Source organism: Physeter macrocephalus, chromosome 6 (genome assembly GCF_002837175.3).
Source record: "Physeter macrocephalus isolate SW-GA chromosome 6, ASM283717v5, whole genome shotgun sequence".
Classification (NCBI taxonomy): Eukaryota; Metazoa; Chordata; class Mammalia; order Artiodactyla; family Physeteridae; genus Physeter; species Physeter macrocephalus.
In genome coordinates this window covers 25,223,879-25,243,244 of record NC_041219.1, presented here as the reverse complement: position 1 = coordinate 25,243,244, position 19,366 = coordinate 25,223,879, and the positions used below count along the sequence as shown (strand labels likewise).

At 36.2% G+C, this 19,366-nt stretch overlaps 1 protein-coding gene across 2 annotated transcripts in view; it reads left to right on the top strand.

Moving 5' to 3' along the window:
* Nucleotides 1-10,055: 10,055 nt before the first annotated feature.
* KERA (keratocan) overlaps nucleotides 10,056-19,366 on the top strand; it is an 18,676-nt gene continuing 9,365 nt past the window's right edge. The window contains exons 1-2 of one of the 2 annotated variants that reach the window (XM_007123694.3): nucleotides 10,056-10,233; nucleotides 10,337-10,433. In XM_007123694.3, the coding sequence (XP_007123756.1) occupies nucleotides 10,376-10,433 (58 nt within the window). In that variant the 5' untranslated portion in view covers nucleotides 10,056-10,233; nucleotides 10,337-10,375. The remainder of the gene's footprint in view (nucleotides 10,234-10,336; nucleotides 10,434-19,366) is intronic. The other variant, XM_007123695.3, reaches the window with a different exon arrangement.

The window sequence follows — 19,366 nt, the reverse complement described above, 5'->3', positions numbered from 1 at the left end:
CTTCAGAGATGAAGTATCACGCAGCAGTCAGCCAGGTCCCAAATAATTCTTTTACTGTAGAAGTAAAATGCTTCCTTTGTTTCTCAAGTAAACCCATCTAGCACCTGCTGAGCTGAAGTATTAGATACACAAATTCCAATAGCATGAGTCCAAGATCTCCCTCCTTGAGAGGATGAGAATGTTTAGTTTATGATATAAGAATTCTCTCTCACTTGTACCTTTTCCACGTCGAGTTTAGAGTGAGGACAAAACTGGAAGGTTTGGTTATTCACTTGGAATGTAAGCTGTTATGCTGTCTCCTCTCTCTCTTCCTCCTCCTCTTCTTCTTCTTTCTTCTCTTTCTTCTCCTTCTTCTTCCTCTCCTTTCTTCTTCTTCTCCTCCTCCTCCCTCTTCTTCCTTCCCCTCCCCCTCCTCCTTCTTCTTCTCCACCAAAGACAATATAATGTAAGAATGTAAGCTGTGGCCACAAACAAACAACACTGATAAACGATTCATTTTGTACAAACAACCCAAATAGGCTATTTTTAAAAATCATTAACAGTTGTATTCAAAACAGTTGTATTTAAAGGAGGTAATATAATTACCTCCTTTACAAATCAAAAGAGTTCCATGAGGTAAATCTTGCCCTTATTCTACACACCGGGAATTTAAGGCTCAGGGAATTTATATTAACTAGCCAAATTTCATACCGATGGTGAAATCTGAAGCTGAGGTTTAAACACAGATCTGTCTCATCCTAAAGACTATGAACTATTCTGTAGACATTCACACCCATTTTTGAAAAGAAGAAAATGAAGCGAAGTTTCCTGGCCAAGTAGGTGGTTTTATAGAGCAGAAAGAACACTCAGTGGGAATGGAGAGGCCTGGGTTATCCTCATGGTTATGCCACTAAGTATCTGGCTGAGTGATTACTTCTTTGATCTTTGTTATCTTCATACATAAATCAAGAAGACTGGAATAAATGAGCCCACAGTCTTCTGAGCTGTAAGAGTCTATGAGTTTTAACTGATTCAAGGCCACAGAGCAAGACTTTGGGATCACCATGTGTCTTGACTATCTCAGTATTCTTCCTACTGGTCCCCTTGATGACACAGGTTACCCAGGCAATGGCAGGGAGCAGGGCTAGACATGTGCCATCCTACAAAGGAGGTGAAGCTGGACTTCGGCTCATCCTGGGTTGTTGCCTCTTTCACTGTCTCTCTACAGCTTATGGTTTCCAGACTGTCCACTCAATCTCCAGTAGCCTTATCCTATACTTATACTTATATATGATTCTTATACTCACTCTGAAGAAGAAACAGTTTACTCAGTTTTGTAGATAGATACAAACTGGTTCCTCTCTTTCATTAATTCAAAGGCCTACTCCATATTACTTACCCTTTTCCATGACCTCACCTCTGCAGAACTTTCCCACCCCTGTAATAAGCTTCCTCTGCCTTCTATGGTCATTCTGCTTATACTACAACCTGAGATGAGTCAGTAATGTTCTTTCCCTTAAGAATATAAAAACTCCAAAGGAGACACAGAAAAGAATGTGGTCATCGCAAGGTAGCTAAAGATGAAATCCATCAACTCCTGGGGCAGAAGCCTGTGGGTAGCTCTTTGTTAGTTTCCTTCTAAAACTATAAAGTATTTATTTGTTTGCTTTGTTTTTTGTTTGTTTGTTTGTTACATATTTGCTTATTTGTTTTCTCTTCCTTACTTATGCAAGTAACCCTGGTATCTTTCTAATGAATTTGCCTCTATGTTTAAACTAGCCAGAGTTGCTTTTGGTAGTAACTCAAAGAACCTAAATTGATTCAGAATGGTTTGCTTCCTTCAGATCCTTATAAAATATCACCTTGCTCAAATTCCCTTAAATAATTTTTGAAATCTCTTCACACATCCTATCCCATTCCTCCACACTTGTCACCACCTAATATGTATATTTTATTTATTTACATTCTCTTATTAATTGTTTTACCCCTAATAGAATATAAGTTCCATGGAGGCATACATTTTAGTCTTTTACTTCTAATGCTCTCTCTCCAGGGCCTACTGGAGCATTAGCTCCTGGCACATATAAGTCACTTAGTAAATATTTGTTGAATGCATAGACATTTATGGGACTAAAGTGTTGGGGTATCGTTTATCTCTCTCACTCAGGACATTGAGTCTCCTAATAATAAACTCTTCTCCCTTCTCTTCTCTCCTTTCTCTCTCTCTTTCTTTCTCTTTCTCTCTCTCTCTTTTTTCCACAAGGCCAAGTTGCTTGTTAGTTTGCCTGTTTGCTAGTTGACAGATTTGTAGGATGACACAGTATAAAATTTTCCCTACCAGACTTATACATACGGCTCACCATTCTCACCTATCTAATAATATAGAATAGAAAAATAAGACTTAGTTGTGGGCTTGGGGTCTCCAGTGTTGTTGGCCTCTGATGCCTGACCCTCATCTAGAAAAAGAGTGTTTTCCATTTGGGCCAACAGCGTTATGGAGTAACATTGGGAGTAAAAAAATCATCTCAAAGAAATTTGCATCTGTATGGCCTTGACTTCTGTGCATTTATTCTCCAGATGCCTGGGGTGGAGAAGAAGAGTGGAATGCAGGACAGGATAGAGACATGATGAGTCCTTGGTCTTGGCCATCATTCAATATCTTTTTCTCCTTGGATATGGGAAATTGAAAAGTTAAAAGAAAAGACAAATGCTCAGAAAATACAATAAACAGAAACAACTTGATGAAGACCAGATTCCTTATTCCACATGTAATCCATCAGGTTTTCTCACATTATTTTTTAAAAAGTGCTAGGACATTCCATTCAAAGAAATAAAATAAGTTCATTTATAGTATAAAATAAATATGCACAAGTTCTAGAAGATGACACAAAACTTTTTTCCTTTGTTTTGGGAGATCCTCTGTAATGCTTTTTTCCCTTTCCGACAGGAACCACAATAGGGTCAGCAAATTGTGACATTTAAATCAATTTTACTGATTACAGGAGAAAAATGGAACACCTGCAAAATCTCTTTTAAAAACCTTCTTTTTCAGAGATTAACTGGCCTTGCTCTTCATGTTTTCGATAGAGAGTAAAGAAACATTTGTGATCTAGTGTCTTGATTAGGTAAGAGAAATATGAGAAATACATTCAGGTGTTACCAAGGGCCCATAGTTTCTTACAAGTTATTTCTGATCTAAAGCACATTTCTTTTTATTAGTTTACTGCTTCTGAACTGAAATCTTTGATTTCTTTGCACCACCTCTCTGTTCTCTCCCCCAGCTCTCCCCCTAGTCCCTGAGGAACGAATCTTTGCAGAATCCTCCTACAGGGGACAAAATATCACTTAAAGAAATCTGATAGAAATAAAAGTATATGAATTCATCTACTTAAGTTGTAAAACGTGATGAAGGTCTAGTTGTTCTCAGATATTGTGAAGATTACGCATTTTTAATAAAAATCAACATTATTGACAAGGATGAACTTTGAGCATAATCTCATGAAAAAACCTACCACAGCTAAGAAGTTGGAGTCCTTATCATCACGTACTCTAAATGTTAAAGGAGAAAGAGAAGTTCTCAGGTGCTCAATGAAAACTGTTTTCATTCTCACTAGCTCCCTCCAACCCATGTTTCATGCCCTAGAGAACATCCCTGGCTAAATACTGATCGATTGAATGTAGTACCTGGGGAGGTGTCATCAGCAATAATTCCAACACTCCTTTAAAGACCTAGTCTGACCACTCAATACTCTTAATACATCATACTTTCCCACCTCCATGTCCAAACACTTTAGGGGGGATTTAAATGCCACTTTTCTTGTAAAGTCATTATTGCCTCCCATCATGAAATCAAATCACAGTCTCTTTCCCTGAACTTCCTGCCTGTCTGTCCCTCTCCCCACACCTCTAATTCTTTCTTTCTTTTCTTCAGGTGAGCTCTATGACAGTCCCCACTGTCTCATGCCACATACCCTTTTATACCTTGTGTTAAGCTTGTTTACACACCTCTTCTCCACCTGTCTGGAAGATGAGTTCTATGGAAGAGGTGTTTATCTCCATTTATTCAAATGATTACTGGGGTAACACTTTCACCAAAAAGTGTTCTTGGCTTGGGGGACAGACACAAGGTGGCTTCCCACCTCTAATTGACGTCTGCTAAATGCACCAAAGCATCTCTTGTGCTGGACCAGTGGGAAAAGAGGAAAGTTTCCTTTCTCTACAGACAGGGAATAAGCTCATGATAACAAAGAAGCCAGCAAAATGAATTAATACTAAAGACTAATTAATATCTTTTGTAAAGATGTTTATAAGTTTCCCAAGAGATAGATTCAGTGCCTAGAAATAGGGATCCTGTCAGTGCTGGAGCTGACAGTTTGTCTACAGCACACCCCTCCCAGCCTGAGCAGCTTTTAAAATGGATTGTTATGATAGATTCCATCTGGTGAAAATGGAAAGAAAACCATGAAGGTTTTTCATTACAGTCCCCACGTTGGCATAATGGCCAACTGGCAGAGTGTGCATTCAACGTTTCTCTATTTTTCTCTCCCTTCTCATAAGCTATGGAAAGTTCTAAATTTTAAAGAACAACAAGGCTATATTTCAGAGGTGCCAGAGTGAAATTCTATGCTGTTCTCTCTACCTCAAGCTTAAGTAACTCTTTAATAACCGATTATAATATAGCTAAAGAAAATTCCCCAGCTTTTAAACCTTCTGCTGTAGGGCCTGGTCTTCCAGGAAACACAAGGAAAAAGAAAATGGTTGAGATCAGTAATCAGAATTTAATAAAAAATAGACAGCAAAAATTTTCAGAGTGTTTTGTTTGAACAATCTGAATCAGTATCACCATGAAGTCATGATAAAAGTACAGATTCCTGGGCTCCATCTAAAATTTACTAAGTCAGAGTCTCTGATACTAAAGCTTTGGAACGTGAAAATTGGACAAGTTCCCTGGATGATCCTAAATTTTAAGAATCCCTTAGGTAAGGGTATGGAAAGAATATTGAAAGTTTCTAGAAGGAATCTTCATTTAAAAATGTGCTTCTTTTTATATTTTTGGATAATTTATAGAAGGCATGAGTATTTCTTCTGAATTTTATTTATTTTTTATACAGCAGGTTCTTATCAGTTATCTGTTCTATACATATCAGTGTATATATGTCAATCCCAATCTCCCAGTTCCTCCCACTCCCGCTTTCCCCTCTTGGTGTCCATACGTTTGTTCTCTACATCCGTGTCTCCACCCCTGGAAGGCATTATTTTTATTTATTTATTTATTTATTTATTTATTTATTTTGCGTTACGCGGGCTTCTCACTGTTGTGGCCTCTCCCGTTGCGGAGCACAGGCTCCGGACGCTCAGGCTCAGCGGCCATGGCTCACGGGCCCAGCCGCTCCGCTGCATGTGGGATCCTCCCGGACCGGGGCACGAACCCGTGTCCCCTGCATCGGCAGGCGGGCTCTCAACCACTGCGCCACCAGGGAAGCCCAGGCATTATTTTTAAAATCTGAATTTAGATCATTGTTCTTCTAAGAATTTAGAGAAGGGTAAGATGTGTATTTAAAATTACTTTGAGGTACTTTCCCTAATATTCATAGATTGAATAAGTTAAAAGCAATGCAATTAGGTGGCCATTAAAGGACTTAAAAAGCCAAAAAAAATCACATATTCTTGCATAAAGTTTATGGATTTGAGATAGAATCCTAGAAATGATTATAGGGAGTGAGTTGTCAACTTATGAAGCCAACAGCTTGGAGGCTTTTTGAGCAATTGAAAATGAATTTAACAGTGAAAATATTTATTGTCCTTTGGCTGAAAACGTTATTTGAAATGAATATGTTTGGCTTGGGAGAAATTTGTAAATGTATAGTGGATTATGGGGCCAGTTCTTTTTAGATTTATAATATTTCAAATACAATCTGCAATATTCTACCTGAGGGGAAAAATGCTTAGTGGCAAGTACTCCTAGCCAAGTCACTTTAGATTCCAATAACTTTGCTTTACTTTACAAGAATTCTCTTCTATAAAATGTGTATGCTTGTTCAATTTTCCCCTTGGATTTTTCTTTTTCTCTAACAATTCTCTTTAGCTAAATTCCAAGCAGATGTAAGAATAACTTTGATTATAATGGAAAATATACAAATGTGAGAATAATAACAATCGTTTCATTTTGGGTACAGATCTCTTTAAAAAATTTTTTTTATTAAAAAGTTTTTAAATTAAAGTATGGTTGATTTATAATGTGTAAATTTTTACTTTTTTAAAAATTTATTTTATTGGATACAGATCTCTTTATAAACAAAATGCTTAAGCTCACTACGAACTTTCAGGTAAATGTGGAGAAACTATTTTGTAGTTTCAGGAGGCAAGGAAAAGGATATTTTGAAAATTCAATGTCTATCGGTCCACTTGCTGAGGTGTTAAGTCTGATTTAAGCGTGCAGACAGTGCAAAGACAATTCCAAAGGGCTTCAGACAGTCATTTGACCCTGTGATAGCTCAGGTGGCCCAGTTGATCATGTTTCCCCAGGCAGAATTAGAAAGTGTAAGTTTTTATAGAATTTTAATTTGGTATTGGTCTTTCCTTACTGGTTTAATAAGGTAAATCCATCTTTACTAACAGTAATCTCACACATACACTCTCTCTCACAAGCACAGAGACTGAAATAGTAAGGATTCTAGAAACAAGGTCTTCAGAATCAATAGACACAGTTAAAATGATATGGTAGATAGCATTCCCTAGAATCTTCACAGTAGAAAAGCCAAATATGAGGAAACACAGCTATTCGAATTGGATTTGCGGAAAAATTCTGATTGTGTGACATTTCCATTATAAAACGTAAGAACTGTCTCAGAAAGGATTTATTCCAGGCTCCTCTAATACCCTAGCACACATTTTGTACTTATTGCATATGATTATTTCATAATAGCCTTAAACACAAATTATGGCACAGAGACTTTGAGTGGGTTTGTTATAACAAATTAGTCTTTGGGAGACTGGATAACTGGCAAATGGATGGGGAAGTAGTTTGACATCTCAGTTTTTATGAACTGTGGGGTAGATTATCTCTTCTATATTGTTTGTACCTTTTATAGCATTTAGCAAGGTAAATGATGGTAAACTTGATTTGATATGATCTAAATCTGAAATATTGTGACATTTCATGGCTTAAAAACTTGATCCAGCAGCCACATAATCAAAAACTTTCCCCAATATTAACTTTCTATTTATATCTTTCACATTGTTTTTCTTTACACACAAAGAACAGCTCATGTTAAGGCCATCAGTTACTGCCATCAAATTCTAAATTAATTACAAGCGAAGTAAGTGACCAAAGACAATGACCATTTCAAAATCTTTATCCTCCTTGAACTTTCTGAAGCACTGAACATTGATAGGTAATTGGTAATAAAATTTAAATAAATGAAGATTCTTTTTATTATTGACCTTAAATCACACAGCTTCTTTTTCCTGTTTTCTCTTTTGTTCATTTAAATACTACTTTGTTTGTATTTTCTCCAGGAAAAAAATGAAATTACACTGTATAGAAAATTGTAAAATATAGTATGGTCCTGAGAGCTACAAAATTAGCGATGAGATTTTTTAATGCAAAAATAGTTAATTAGTTAATAAATTTTCCTTCAGACTACTAGAAGGTATCTTTAAAAAAAATTGGACGAAGAACAAAAGGCATTTGTTTGAGGTTTTCACAGCACAACTGCAATCACTTTATTTCTGCTTCCCTAACTTAGCAGATAGAGAGTGAAGAAAGGTTGGCTGTATTACCACCAGTGCAGTTTATTTGTTCAGATTCAATAAATGAAATTCACAGTGGTTTCTGGAATTTCCATTACGGTACACTGGCACCAAGCATAGAATAACAAACACATTTTATTTGGTTTTATTCAAGAAAAGTAGGTTTGTATTACACTTCTTCAGTACTTTAGCTATGGTAGTCAAACAATAGCACCAAACATTTTTTTCTTTAGAGTTTCTTAATTTTTTTTTGATGCCTCAATTAGGAATGGCATCCTTTTAGTAGAAAAAGAATGCATCTTATCCAAAATTATGAATATGGAAAATATGGATGTGGTTTCTAGCCAGGAACATGAATGATTATTCCAACAAGAACACGAAAAGAATATTGTTATACAACATCCTAGCTGTTTTTAAAAGATCTGTTAAAGAAAAAGTCAGGCTTTCAATTACAGGTCGTGGACAAGATGTACACATTGTAAGGTTGAATCATAAAAAGAACTTGCTGGTTTAAAAAGTAAGCAACAGTGAGATATAACCAATAAAATTTATATAAATTAAAAATGTGTTAATATAAAGATACATATTTTAAAGGAACAAATACAAACCAAAAGGTGTATATTAGATTAAAAGTATTGTTCATAAGGAGGGGCACAAGAAAAGCGAATGGTAAAAACTGCAAAATATTAACAAAATGCAAGAGAGGCCTATATGGACGATTAACACAATCAGCCACACTTGAAGTCTGGCTAAATAAACAAACAGAATGCCAGTTTCCTGATTCATTAAGATGTGTTTGAGGCACATTTCTTTCTTAAAAAAAAAAGACACTTCTTTTTCTTTTTTTATACTTATTTATTTGGCTGCGCCAGGTCTTAGTTGCCACCTGCAGGATCTTTAGTTGCAGTATGCAAGCTCTTAGTTGCGGCATGTGAACTCTTAGTTGCAGCATGCACGTTGGATGTAGCTCCCCGACCAGGGATCGAACCTGGGCCCCCTGCACTGGGAACGTGGAGTCTTACCCACTGGAACACCAGGGAAGTCCCCCGAGGGACATTTCTTGAACCAGCTTTTCACTACAATTCCAGTTAGACCTTTCCCTTTAGCGTTCTGACGCTCTTATTCCTTAAAATAGCAGTGATGTTAACAGCTAAACTTTGATGATTGCCAATGTTCTATGTGTTTTATATATTGATTTATACCTAATTTTCAAAACAACCAATGAGGTAATGTCATCATTGCCTCTATTTTACTAATGGAAAGGGCTGAGTGAGTGACCCAAAGTCACAGCTAGTTAGGTTCCTGACTCTGGAGACTTTCTTAACCATTATAATCCAGTTCTCACTGAATTCTTGTGTATAGTTGAAGTCAGAGTTCAGTGTTTAATTACATACTATCTTTAGCTATACTTTTAAAAAATAATTTACCTTCCAGAGAGGAAACTACTACAGCAATGTTTTTATTTAAAACTATTTTTCTCTAACATATTTTAAAATTTGAGGAAAATACAAAAAGCCCATATTCATAGGTGATTTTTGCCCTAAAAGTTTTACTAAATGCCTAAAGCATTTAGTAAAAAAAAAAAAAAAAGAAAAAAAAGGAAAAACCTATACATAGGGAAGAAATTAATTGGAATATTCAATCCCAGAGAGTAGTTACAATCAGTAGAACTGAAAATTCCTATTGAGATAAATGACAAATATGTTAATTATTAATAATAGTAAATATTTTATAACCAAGTCTCACAATGGAGAGAAGAGTTAAGAATTAAATGCTTACAATTCAAGGGGACAGGTAGCTTAAAATTATTTTGTTAGGGAGTTAAAATTGGACTAAAAGGGCTATGAGAACTATTGACCAAATTTAATTTATCTTCCTCATCATATAAGCATCCGTTGAGCCCCTATGATATACCAGCACAATGCTGTTAGTCAATGGGGGAAAAAAGGCAGAAGAAGAATTGCCTGCCCTTCTCCCTGTCACCTCTCCACTCCTTCGTCCTGCTGCCTCCAACGTGTGGCTCCAGGAAAATCAAGCGTATCTGAGCTCAACTGTCCAGGGCCATGGGGAAAGCATATGAAAGTGATCGTTCTAGGAATTACAGCTGGAGGCTGCTTGACATATGCCGGCCTCACAGCATACGGGAGATGCTGGGTTAAGCTGTAACAACAGCGCTCCACGCCACCAGGCAGTAAATGGATTTCAGTTCCGCTTTAATTTCTAATGAACGGCCATGACTACGCCACACCCATCAGCAGGAGGAGAAGATCCTGCCGCATTGACAGCCTTGCTTAATGGCTGCCTTCCTGCTTATCACACCTCAGCCTGATTAAATTGTTATATAAAGAGAAATGTTTTTGCAATAAATATCTGTCGGGGATTTCAATCGGGTTCCAAGGCCAACAAAACAAAAAAAAATGAATTGCCTGTCATCAAGAAACTTGTAGCCTAGAAGACAGAGAAACAATCACAAATTGTTAGCTGGAATTGAGTCTACATTGGGTAAGTAGGTTCTAACAGGAGCATGTACTTATTTCTAAAGGAGAGTAGTATTGAATGCCTTCGTTGAGGAAGTGATGCTGTATTTGTGTGTTGTGTTCTACAGACGGACGGGTGGTGAGGGGATTTCGGTTGAGCAAGCATCATGAGCAAGGCTTGGAGTGAAGATATAACAGTAAATTCAGAAAACTGCAAAAATCTGGGTAAGGCTATAGCAGAGGGCTGTGGATGCAGGGTGGGGGAGCCATCAAGACAGAGTCCTGGAGTAAGCAAGGGACAATCATGAAGGCTTCTGTGCCAAAAAGTGTCCAGTTCATGCTTTTAATCAGGCAATACATATTCCTGAGTAAAGGTCTGTCACTTTTTCATCTGTCCCAGCTCCAGACCTTTTTCTTATATGTAGAAAACTGCCCTTGATTGTAATCTTAGTGGGGCTCAGTAGCCCCTAAGTATCTCTTCTCTTCCCAGCCCCGTAAAGCCAGGGTGGAGCTTATGGCAGGCTTAGCCAAGGAGAGGCGTGTTCTTGGCTTAGAATTCATCTGCGGTGGCCCCCGGTGAAGGCTGTTGGTAAGACCCTCTGGTTTCAGTGATATTCAGCAGTAATGGCAATGCTTCCTGGCCAGATGATTTCTATCTAGTTTTTAAAAGCTTCCTTATCTTCTGCCTGTTTTCCAAGTTCACTCTTCCAGCCTCTTCTCATTTATGTGATTCCACCTATCACTTTCAAAGAAAGCCTTTTTTTGTTGAAACACCCGGAATTATTCTCTGGTATTTATAGCCAAGGAGTCTAGTAGAAAAAGATATCAATACCAGAAATCCATTATTGACATCAGATTGTTGGGAAATATTGGGGAATTCACATTGGTTATCTGCATAGCTTAGGTAAAAGGCAGTCAGAACCCTGAAATTATTCAGAGGTCAGAGTCTGGATGACAGTGACCCACAAAAATGGGACATGGGCCCTGTATAGGTACCAGAAATGACACATTTCCTGAGGGTAAGGCTTTGAAAAACCATACAATAAGTCCCCTATGTACAAACGAGTTCCCTTCCAAGAGCACATTAGTAAGTCCAATTTGTTCATAAGTCCAACAAAGTTAGCCACTGATCTGGAAATAGAAGGCCACCCAAGAATTGGCATAGAGATTAGACAATAAGATACAGATGAGAAGGAGTGGTCACAATTCCCAGCCCCACCGAACCTCCTTTGTTTGCTGAAAGAGCCCCACACTACTTGATTTGTAAAGCAATTCCTTCCTTTTTGAAGATGCAACTAGTTCCTCAACTCAAGGTATTAACTTTAGGAGGGAATTTATTCTTTTCATGTCCCATTCCCCTTAACCTTCAATGATTCCCACCTATAATAAGAAGGAGCAACAGGGTATCAATTAGAAAGTAAAATCTAGAGATGGAAATACTGTTATAAATGAACTACAGAAATTACCTAACTTATATTGGCTAAATATTAGAAAAGATGGATGGATTCTGAGGATACTCAACAAAGGAGAGAGAATGATAACATTAGATAAAGCTGAATTATTTATATGAGTGTACTTTCAGAGACTGTGGATCCATTAACATAGTTTAAGGGGCTGGGAGGAGTCTGTTAGTTTGCTGAAACACTGCAAAATGGAACTCAATGGAAGCATACATTAAATGAAGTTGATTCCTCGGCATAGTATAGAAGCACAAAATAAAAATTTTCACAAAATGGAATTCTTATATTATATGATAAAATGGGTTGTTATCATGTATAATCCACCCATCCATCTTCACCAATTGAGACATATATTGGAGATGGGAATACCAATATCTTTAAAAGACTTTAGTGATGTCCATGAATTGTTGGTGGAAGGCATAGCAATGAAAATTGATTCCCTGATTTCAGTGAGGAAGGGCAAATCTGGAGTGGAAGAGATAATGTAGTGTCATTTAACTACCAATGAGTAAAACAGATACATTTTCCATTAATAGATATCAGGATCAGTACAAAGTCAGAATAGCCTGATCCAAAAAGAGCTTAACAGCCAGTTGAGAATTAGATTTCTGGGAATGAAAGAGATGTGAAGTCCTCTGTAGAGCTATTTTATTTGTGAAATTAATAACCCTCCAGAACTGCTCATCAGAGCCTTGGGTGTTTCATTATGATATATGATATGGAATTTCTGCCCTCCACTGAATTTTTAAAACATAGGTAAATCATGGACCTCGAGTCACCAGAATGAAAGAGAGGGCATCTTGTCTTAAATAAGTACTTTGCAATGATATCTCAAGTGTGTGCTATTTTTTTTTTTTTTTTTTTTTTTTTACCTAATCTTAGCCTAAAAGAACCAGAGTTCGTTACCAAAGTAACTGTGCCCTGTGAAAGAAAACATGGTTTTGAAACACAACTAATTCCCGGGGCCACAGGACACTTCTGCACTCCACTAGTGAGGGTATTTTGATGTTAAAATGACAAGTGGAGAAGCTACCTTTATCCTTCCCATATTTATTACCCAAGTTCTTGTACAGCTGGAATAGATGACTTCAAAATATGATGGATTCTTACATCAGCTCTGTAACCCATGAAAAAGGAACATTTTGATTGGAAATACCAAGTTGAAAATTGCAGAGCTTTCTACTGCTACAAAAATATTAAATTAATAGCAATAATGCTTCAATAAAAATCAGAAATATTAGTGCCATCTTTAGTGACTTAAAAGTGCAGGGCTAATGATCCTCAGCGGATTCTCATTTGTGTTTAGTAGTGGAAGGATAGTTTGAGAAGATAAAAATGGATTTTCCAAAGTTTAATTAGATGGCAACTTCTGTTGCAACTGCTGTTCCATATGGGGTCCAAATCATTATAGCTCTTAGTACTTTGTATAAAGCAACTGATCTGAATAATGTCTTTCTCCTCTATTCCAATAAACAAAATTACTAGAAGCAGTCTGTTTTATTTCACCAGGCAGAAACAGTAATATAATTTTGCCATACTGTTTCTGGATTGTGTTAACTCCTTGGCTTTGTACCACATTATAGTCTACAGAAATACCATCTTACAGAACATCATGTGATACAACCTAGAGGGTAAACTTTATTAGCTAGATATGTTAATTAGACACTTGAATGCCAGCACATTGGAGCCAAATACAATGGAAGACTATAGGGCTGTCAAGTTACTGATTTATTTTAAAGGTTAAGAGGTCTAAGGAAAGTTGGGCTAGCTCTCTAAAGTGAAGACAGTTTGCTGAACCATGTCTCTATGACCACTAGGAACATGAATAGTCTCTTTGAATTTTTGAGGCCACATATTACTGCATGTGAGTCTGGTGCTGAGAAGCTTTGAGTTTTTCCCATGGCAAGAGAAGGCTCTCCAGACAGCTGAGGTCACAGTGATCCTGCTAGTTATCACTCATCGGATTAAATGATGTTTAAAGGGTTCATAATAGGTCAGGTTGCTATATGTAGTGTGTGGTAAGCCTTAGTAAGAGAATTAAAACCCTAGCTTTCCAAAGCAAGGATATGCTTATATTTAGCAAATAATTACTATCCTTTTAAGAAACTGGACCCAAGGGGAAGCTAAACAACAATTTGATGTTAACTACTCATAAACCTAGTATTACCTGATCTATCTAGCCTAATCTCAGTTGCTCAGCAGTGCTGATTCATCAAGTACACGGGGGCTCATGGGGGCTTTCTCTATGACCAGCTGACTAAGAAGAGTATAAATACAATTATAATTATATAAATTATAATCAATTATACGATATGTAGGAACAAATTGAGAGTGAAATGCTGCAACAGTATAGGACTGATTGGGATGCCCTGGAAGGCAGTCTGATAAGAAGCTAAGGAGAACAAGAATACATATTTGACTCAATGGATCTCCTCAACATACTGGAGACATTATGAGTCTAATTCTCACTATTCTGTTGAAATGCCTTCTTGTAAGAGACCTCTTCTTAAGTGCTTTGGAGGTGAGCTTTAAACTAATTGGCTTTCAAGTTGCTCACTTCCTGTTATCTTAGTATCCTCTGAAAGCCAATAGTGCTAAGGTGGAACATTGCAGAAATGGAGAGAGCTTGAGAAGCTGGAGGAGAACAATCCTAGAGCATATTGGTTCTGGATAGTTGGTAACACAGCTCACCCAAGAATCACAGAGATATTTTTATTTTTTGATTAGGTATTGAAAGTCTTCTTGTAGAGTCTTGGAGGAACCGGCACCAGAGAGAGTCATAAATATCAAAGTTGAATCAAAACATAAATAGCTTATAAGTGACAGGGTGTGCTACTAGTTTCAGATAAATTTTGGACAGCATAGCCTCAGGAGGCTTCATATACAAAGGCTAAACTATGCATGGAAAGTTATTTGCTATTTAGTCACAACCAAAGAAATTCATGTTAGCAGTTTTAATTAAAAAATCAGTTATAAAAAGTACACTAAGAAGAATAAGTGTTGACTTTTTCAATTTATTCCCAATATGTGTGTGTATGTGTGTAATATATATAAAAAAGAGAGACAGAATACCTGATCCTTAGCTGACAAGTGCTATTGATTCTCATAGATCTTCTAATAAGATTACTAGTGCTTCTTCTTAAGTATCAAAATTCAGCAAAGCACCATCAGCTATGTGAGGAATGTTTCCAATGTGAAATACCTCTATAGGTCAAATCAAGCCAAGAAAAAAAAAAGATATCAAGGGAAATAAAATTCTTGCAGGGAGCAGAAAAAAACTCACAATACTATCGAAACCTTGTAGTTTTTAGTCTCATTTTGAAGAGATTAAAAGAGAAGGTAGTAATTACATAAAAGAAAAGAATGCTTTAGGAAGGGAACAGCCAGAGAATGTTTCCAAAGTAAATACATGAAGTATGATATAGAAATTTTAAAGAAGACAAAATTAAGGAAATCTGTTGGAAAGCATAAAAATCTTTTGATAATGGAAAGAGAAGAGATCAAAGATTTAGTGTAACAAGGAGGTGCACCATCTAAGACTTTCAAAAAGAGAAAATAGAATAAAATGGATGGACCATATGGACTTGAATTTCCAGATTGAAAGGACTCCCTGGGTACCCAGTGAGTGAGTGAAATACACCATCTCAAGACATATTGTTGTAATAGTTCAGGAACTGAAGATGAAAGGAAAATCTCAAAAGTTTAATGAGAGCAAAAAAGGTCACATTCTAAGAACTGAAAATTACAATTTTATTAACCTTTTCTATTTCAACTCAAGAAGCAACAAGATAATCACTTTCTTGAGTATCTTCAAAATTTGGAAGGACCATTATTTCAAATTAGAATTGTATCTAGTCGAAATATCAGTTAAGCGGATGGGCTGAGTAAACACATTTTTATAAACGTGACTTCACATACACATAAAAAAAGAGAAGTAACTCACGTGCACAGGAAGTGATCAGAAGCTGTGTTCCCCCAATGCTGTGGTGTTAACTAAGAAAGAACAGAACACAAGATTCAGAAAGTAACAAGGGATCTAACCCAGGAGGTGGGTGAAGGAAGTCCAGGACCACAACAATCTCACTGGACCAGAGACCAAGGATTCTATTACTCATAAATGTACTTTAAAAGACAGTACTTTGTCAGAGACAGCTGATTTTGTTGTTTGGTTTTTTTTTCTTTGACATATCGTTGATTTACTATGTTGTGTTAGTTTCAGAGGTACAGCAAAGTGATTCAGTTATACATACATATATCTATTCTTTTCCATTATAGGTTATTATAAGATATTGAATTTGCATTAGTTTTGACACCTTAGGTAAGCTTAGTTAATATTTGAAGAAATCTTATAATGGAGACTCACTTCATGAATTTTTTAAATATTTGGTGCAAAATAAAGGCCTGTTATGTAACATACAGTTGAACTTATTTTCATCAAACTTAACACCTCTTTGTAGGTTGTAGGGGAAGATTCCTATAGCCCTCATTAATTATGAGTCAACTGAAATGTACCATAAAGAACTTAAAAATTGTCATTTACCAAATTGGCTTAGGTTGGTTTACAACAGCAAGCAAACTAGATCGAAGTAGGAAGATATGGAATTCCAGAAGAAATATCTCCCAGAAGAAAAAAGTGAACTTAATATTTCTGTGGTTTTTTTTTTTATGAACACTTTTACCATGTTCTAGGTGCTTTAAAAATACTAACCCATTTAATTTTCATAACAATCCTATGAGGGGGTATTATCACTATGATTATTTATATTATTATTATCCTTAATTTACAGATGAGAAAACTAAGGCAAAGATAAATAATTGTTCAATTTTTCACAGCTAGTAAATAAGAGAGATTTATTCAAGCCCAAGCAGATCTGACTTTTAACCAGCACACTATGTTACCCTACCCTCTGGGTGCAAAATATTTCCAAAATGGTTTTATAATTCTGTTTGAGAAATAATTCTGTTTTGGAAAATATTAGTGACATAGATATATATGTATAGAGAACATCACATATATATGTATGTATATATATATATATATATATATATATATGGCAAATAAGTGCAATACAATGAAGGAATTAAACTAATTTTGCACTGTTTTCTTCAGCAGTAAACAATATTTATATTATGTAATAACATGCAGTAAATATTTAATCAAAGTTTGTGGTATACATACATTAGGAGTTATTGAAAGGAATAATGGTTGCAGGTGGGGTAAGAGTGGGAATGAGCAAATGTGCTAAATCTTTATCTAATGGGGGGGTGGAAGGGAGGTACAAGAGGGAGGAGATATATGTATACATATAACTGATTCACTTCATTGTACAGCGGAAACAAGCACAACATTGTAAAGCAATTATACTCCAATAAAAATAAAAAATAAAAGAAAATAGTTGATGTTTAAAATTGATAAGTTAAAAAGTACAAGCAAGGATATTGAAGTAAATATTAAAAGAAATCCATAATAGAGTTGAAAACAATGGCCTCTTGGGAGCGGGACTTACACAGAAGTGTGGGGTGGGGGATTGCTTGGTTCATTATCAGTTTTGTAGTAATTTTGACCTTTAAAATGTGTCATTGCTATATTTTAAATGTATTATTTTGAAAAAATTTAAATACACATGTATATGCATGTGTGTCAGCTATATATTTTAGTGGATTCCTTTTATATTTTTAAATTTTTTGACAGAATTTAGTTAAACAGGCTAAAATTGATCTATGAAGAGAAAATTATTTCTCTAAGTAAACGTATAGTCAGTTGGACATAAACATAGGTCCTGGGAGCACCTAACAGTCCAACTATTGCTAACATAGAATCATCAGATACATATGCCAACAAATTTGAAACCCTACTAGAGTTTCGTGTCTTTTATACCTTTATGCATCGCCTTCTTTTTTTAAATGTCAACGATCTTTAGGAATGCAACAAGACAAATTCCCCAGTCTAAGACAGTTTAGCAAAGCATCCTCCCTTTTACTAAGAAGTAGAAGCAAGATAAGCAAATAGGAAACATCAAAACGTGCTAACAGAAGGAAAAGAGGTTAAGCCAACAAGACTTTAATTCCATCTCAAGTTTCTAGGACTTCTATCAGGAAGGCCAAGATACCAACTATAACATTCTCTGCTGAAGGAAATTTCCAGGCCTTCTGACATGTTCACCTTCTTATCTTCTTTGATTTTCAAACAACCCTTCATAGTAGTCAGAACAGGTGCATTATGGGTAGGCTTAGGCTTATGATGGTTAAATAACCTGTGCCTGCACAAACAGCTAGTAAGATGCAACAGGAAAACTCTAACTCACATTTTTTTTTACCATATTTTGAAGGTTCTTCACTATATTCCTATTCACATAGTAGCTATGCTGATCAAAAAATTCATAATTATCAAAATGATACATGTGCCTTATATGTTTATTTGTTCATTTGCTCATTGGTAAATAGTTATTGGATACCTACCATGTCCAAAGCCCCAGGGACTTCTAAAATATTAGTCTGTTATTAGAAGGACAATTTCAAAGCCACATCGTTACACATTAGGCTTCATTTTTCCCTCTTAGCAGAGTCAGATAAGACTGGGCAGAGTCTTCCATTAATTCTTATAACAACTAGCATGACTCAGAGGTTCGCACCATTGTCTTAATTTAATTTATTGAACTTCCACTTAAGCAGTCCTAATGAAGAGTTAAGTCCCCCTCCTTCAGGAATCAGTAATCAAAGAAGGGTAGATTGAATTGTAATGGGAAAAATTAAGACATAGACAAACAGAGATTATACTAACAGTGGAAGACATCCTATATTTTAGTCTGGAAACAATGATACCAAACCTGGCAAGCATTGTAGATGATCATTTTTATTTATATCATGTCTCCCAGGGTCCTTAAAATGTGATTGCTATCATATGCTCACAAAATGAGAAGGAAGAGTTGAGAATGATTTCCAGATTTCTGGTTTAGGAGACTGAATAAGATGATAGTGTCACTCAAAAGTATAAAGTGACAAGAGCGGTTAAAAGGGAGATAGTGAATTTCATTTTAGATATATGGCTGTGACACCTGCAACAGGAGATGTCCAGAAAGCAAGTGGATACACACATTGGAGTGCAGGATTTCTTCCGGAGCCTAGATTGAAGAAAGAGCCTCAGGAGTCATCATAATAAAGGGAATGGTTAAAACCTTGGAATCGTTTAAAAATCTTTGAGATTGTAGAATCTCAAAGAGACTTAAATGCTAGAAAAGCTTTTTAAAAAACTGTTAGAGGAAACAGAGAGCTTCAGAACACAGATAGAGAGAAGTCACAAGGAAAGGGGAGGAAAAACTAGGAGAGAATGTAGTCCAAGAAACGTTTTAGTAAAGGGGTGGGTCTGCATTGCCAAAAGTCACAAGTCAAGCAGGCGAAACACTAAAAGACTTCAGTAGGTTAGTAAATATGAAGGTTATTGCTTTGTTGTTATTGTAAGAGCAATGTGAGGGAAGTAGAGGGATTAGAAACCTTATTTTGATGGGTGAGTCATGGGTGGAATGGTGACTAAGAAACGGAAATTGGAGGCAGCCAATGTACAACTAATTTTCCTACAATGGACACATAGCAAAATTTGTGTAACAGAATTAAGAAATGACTAAAATAAGTTTGGCTAAAAAAGAAAATTAGGGCTTCCCTGGTGGCGCAGTGGTTGAGAGTCCGCCTGCCGATGAAGGG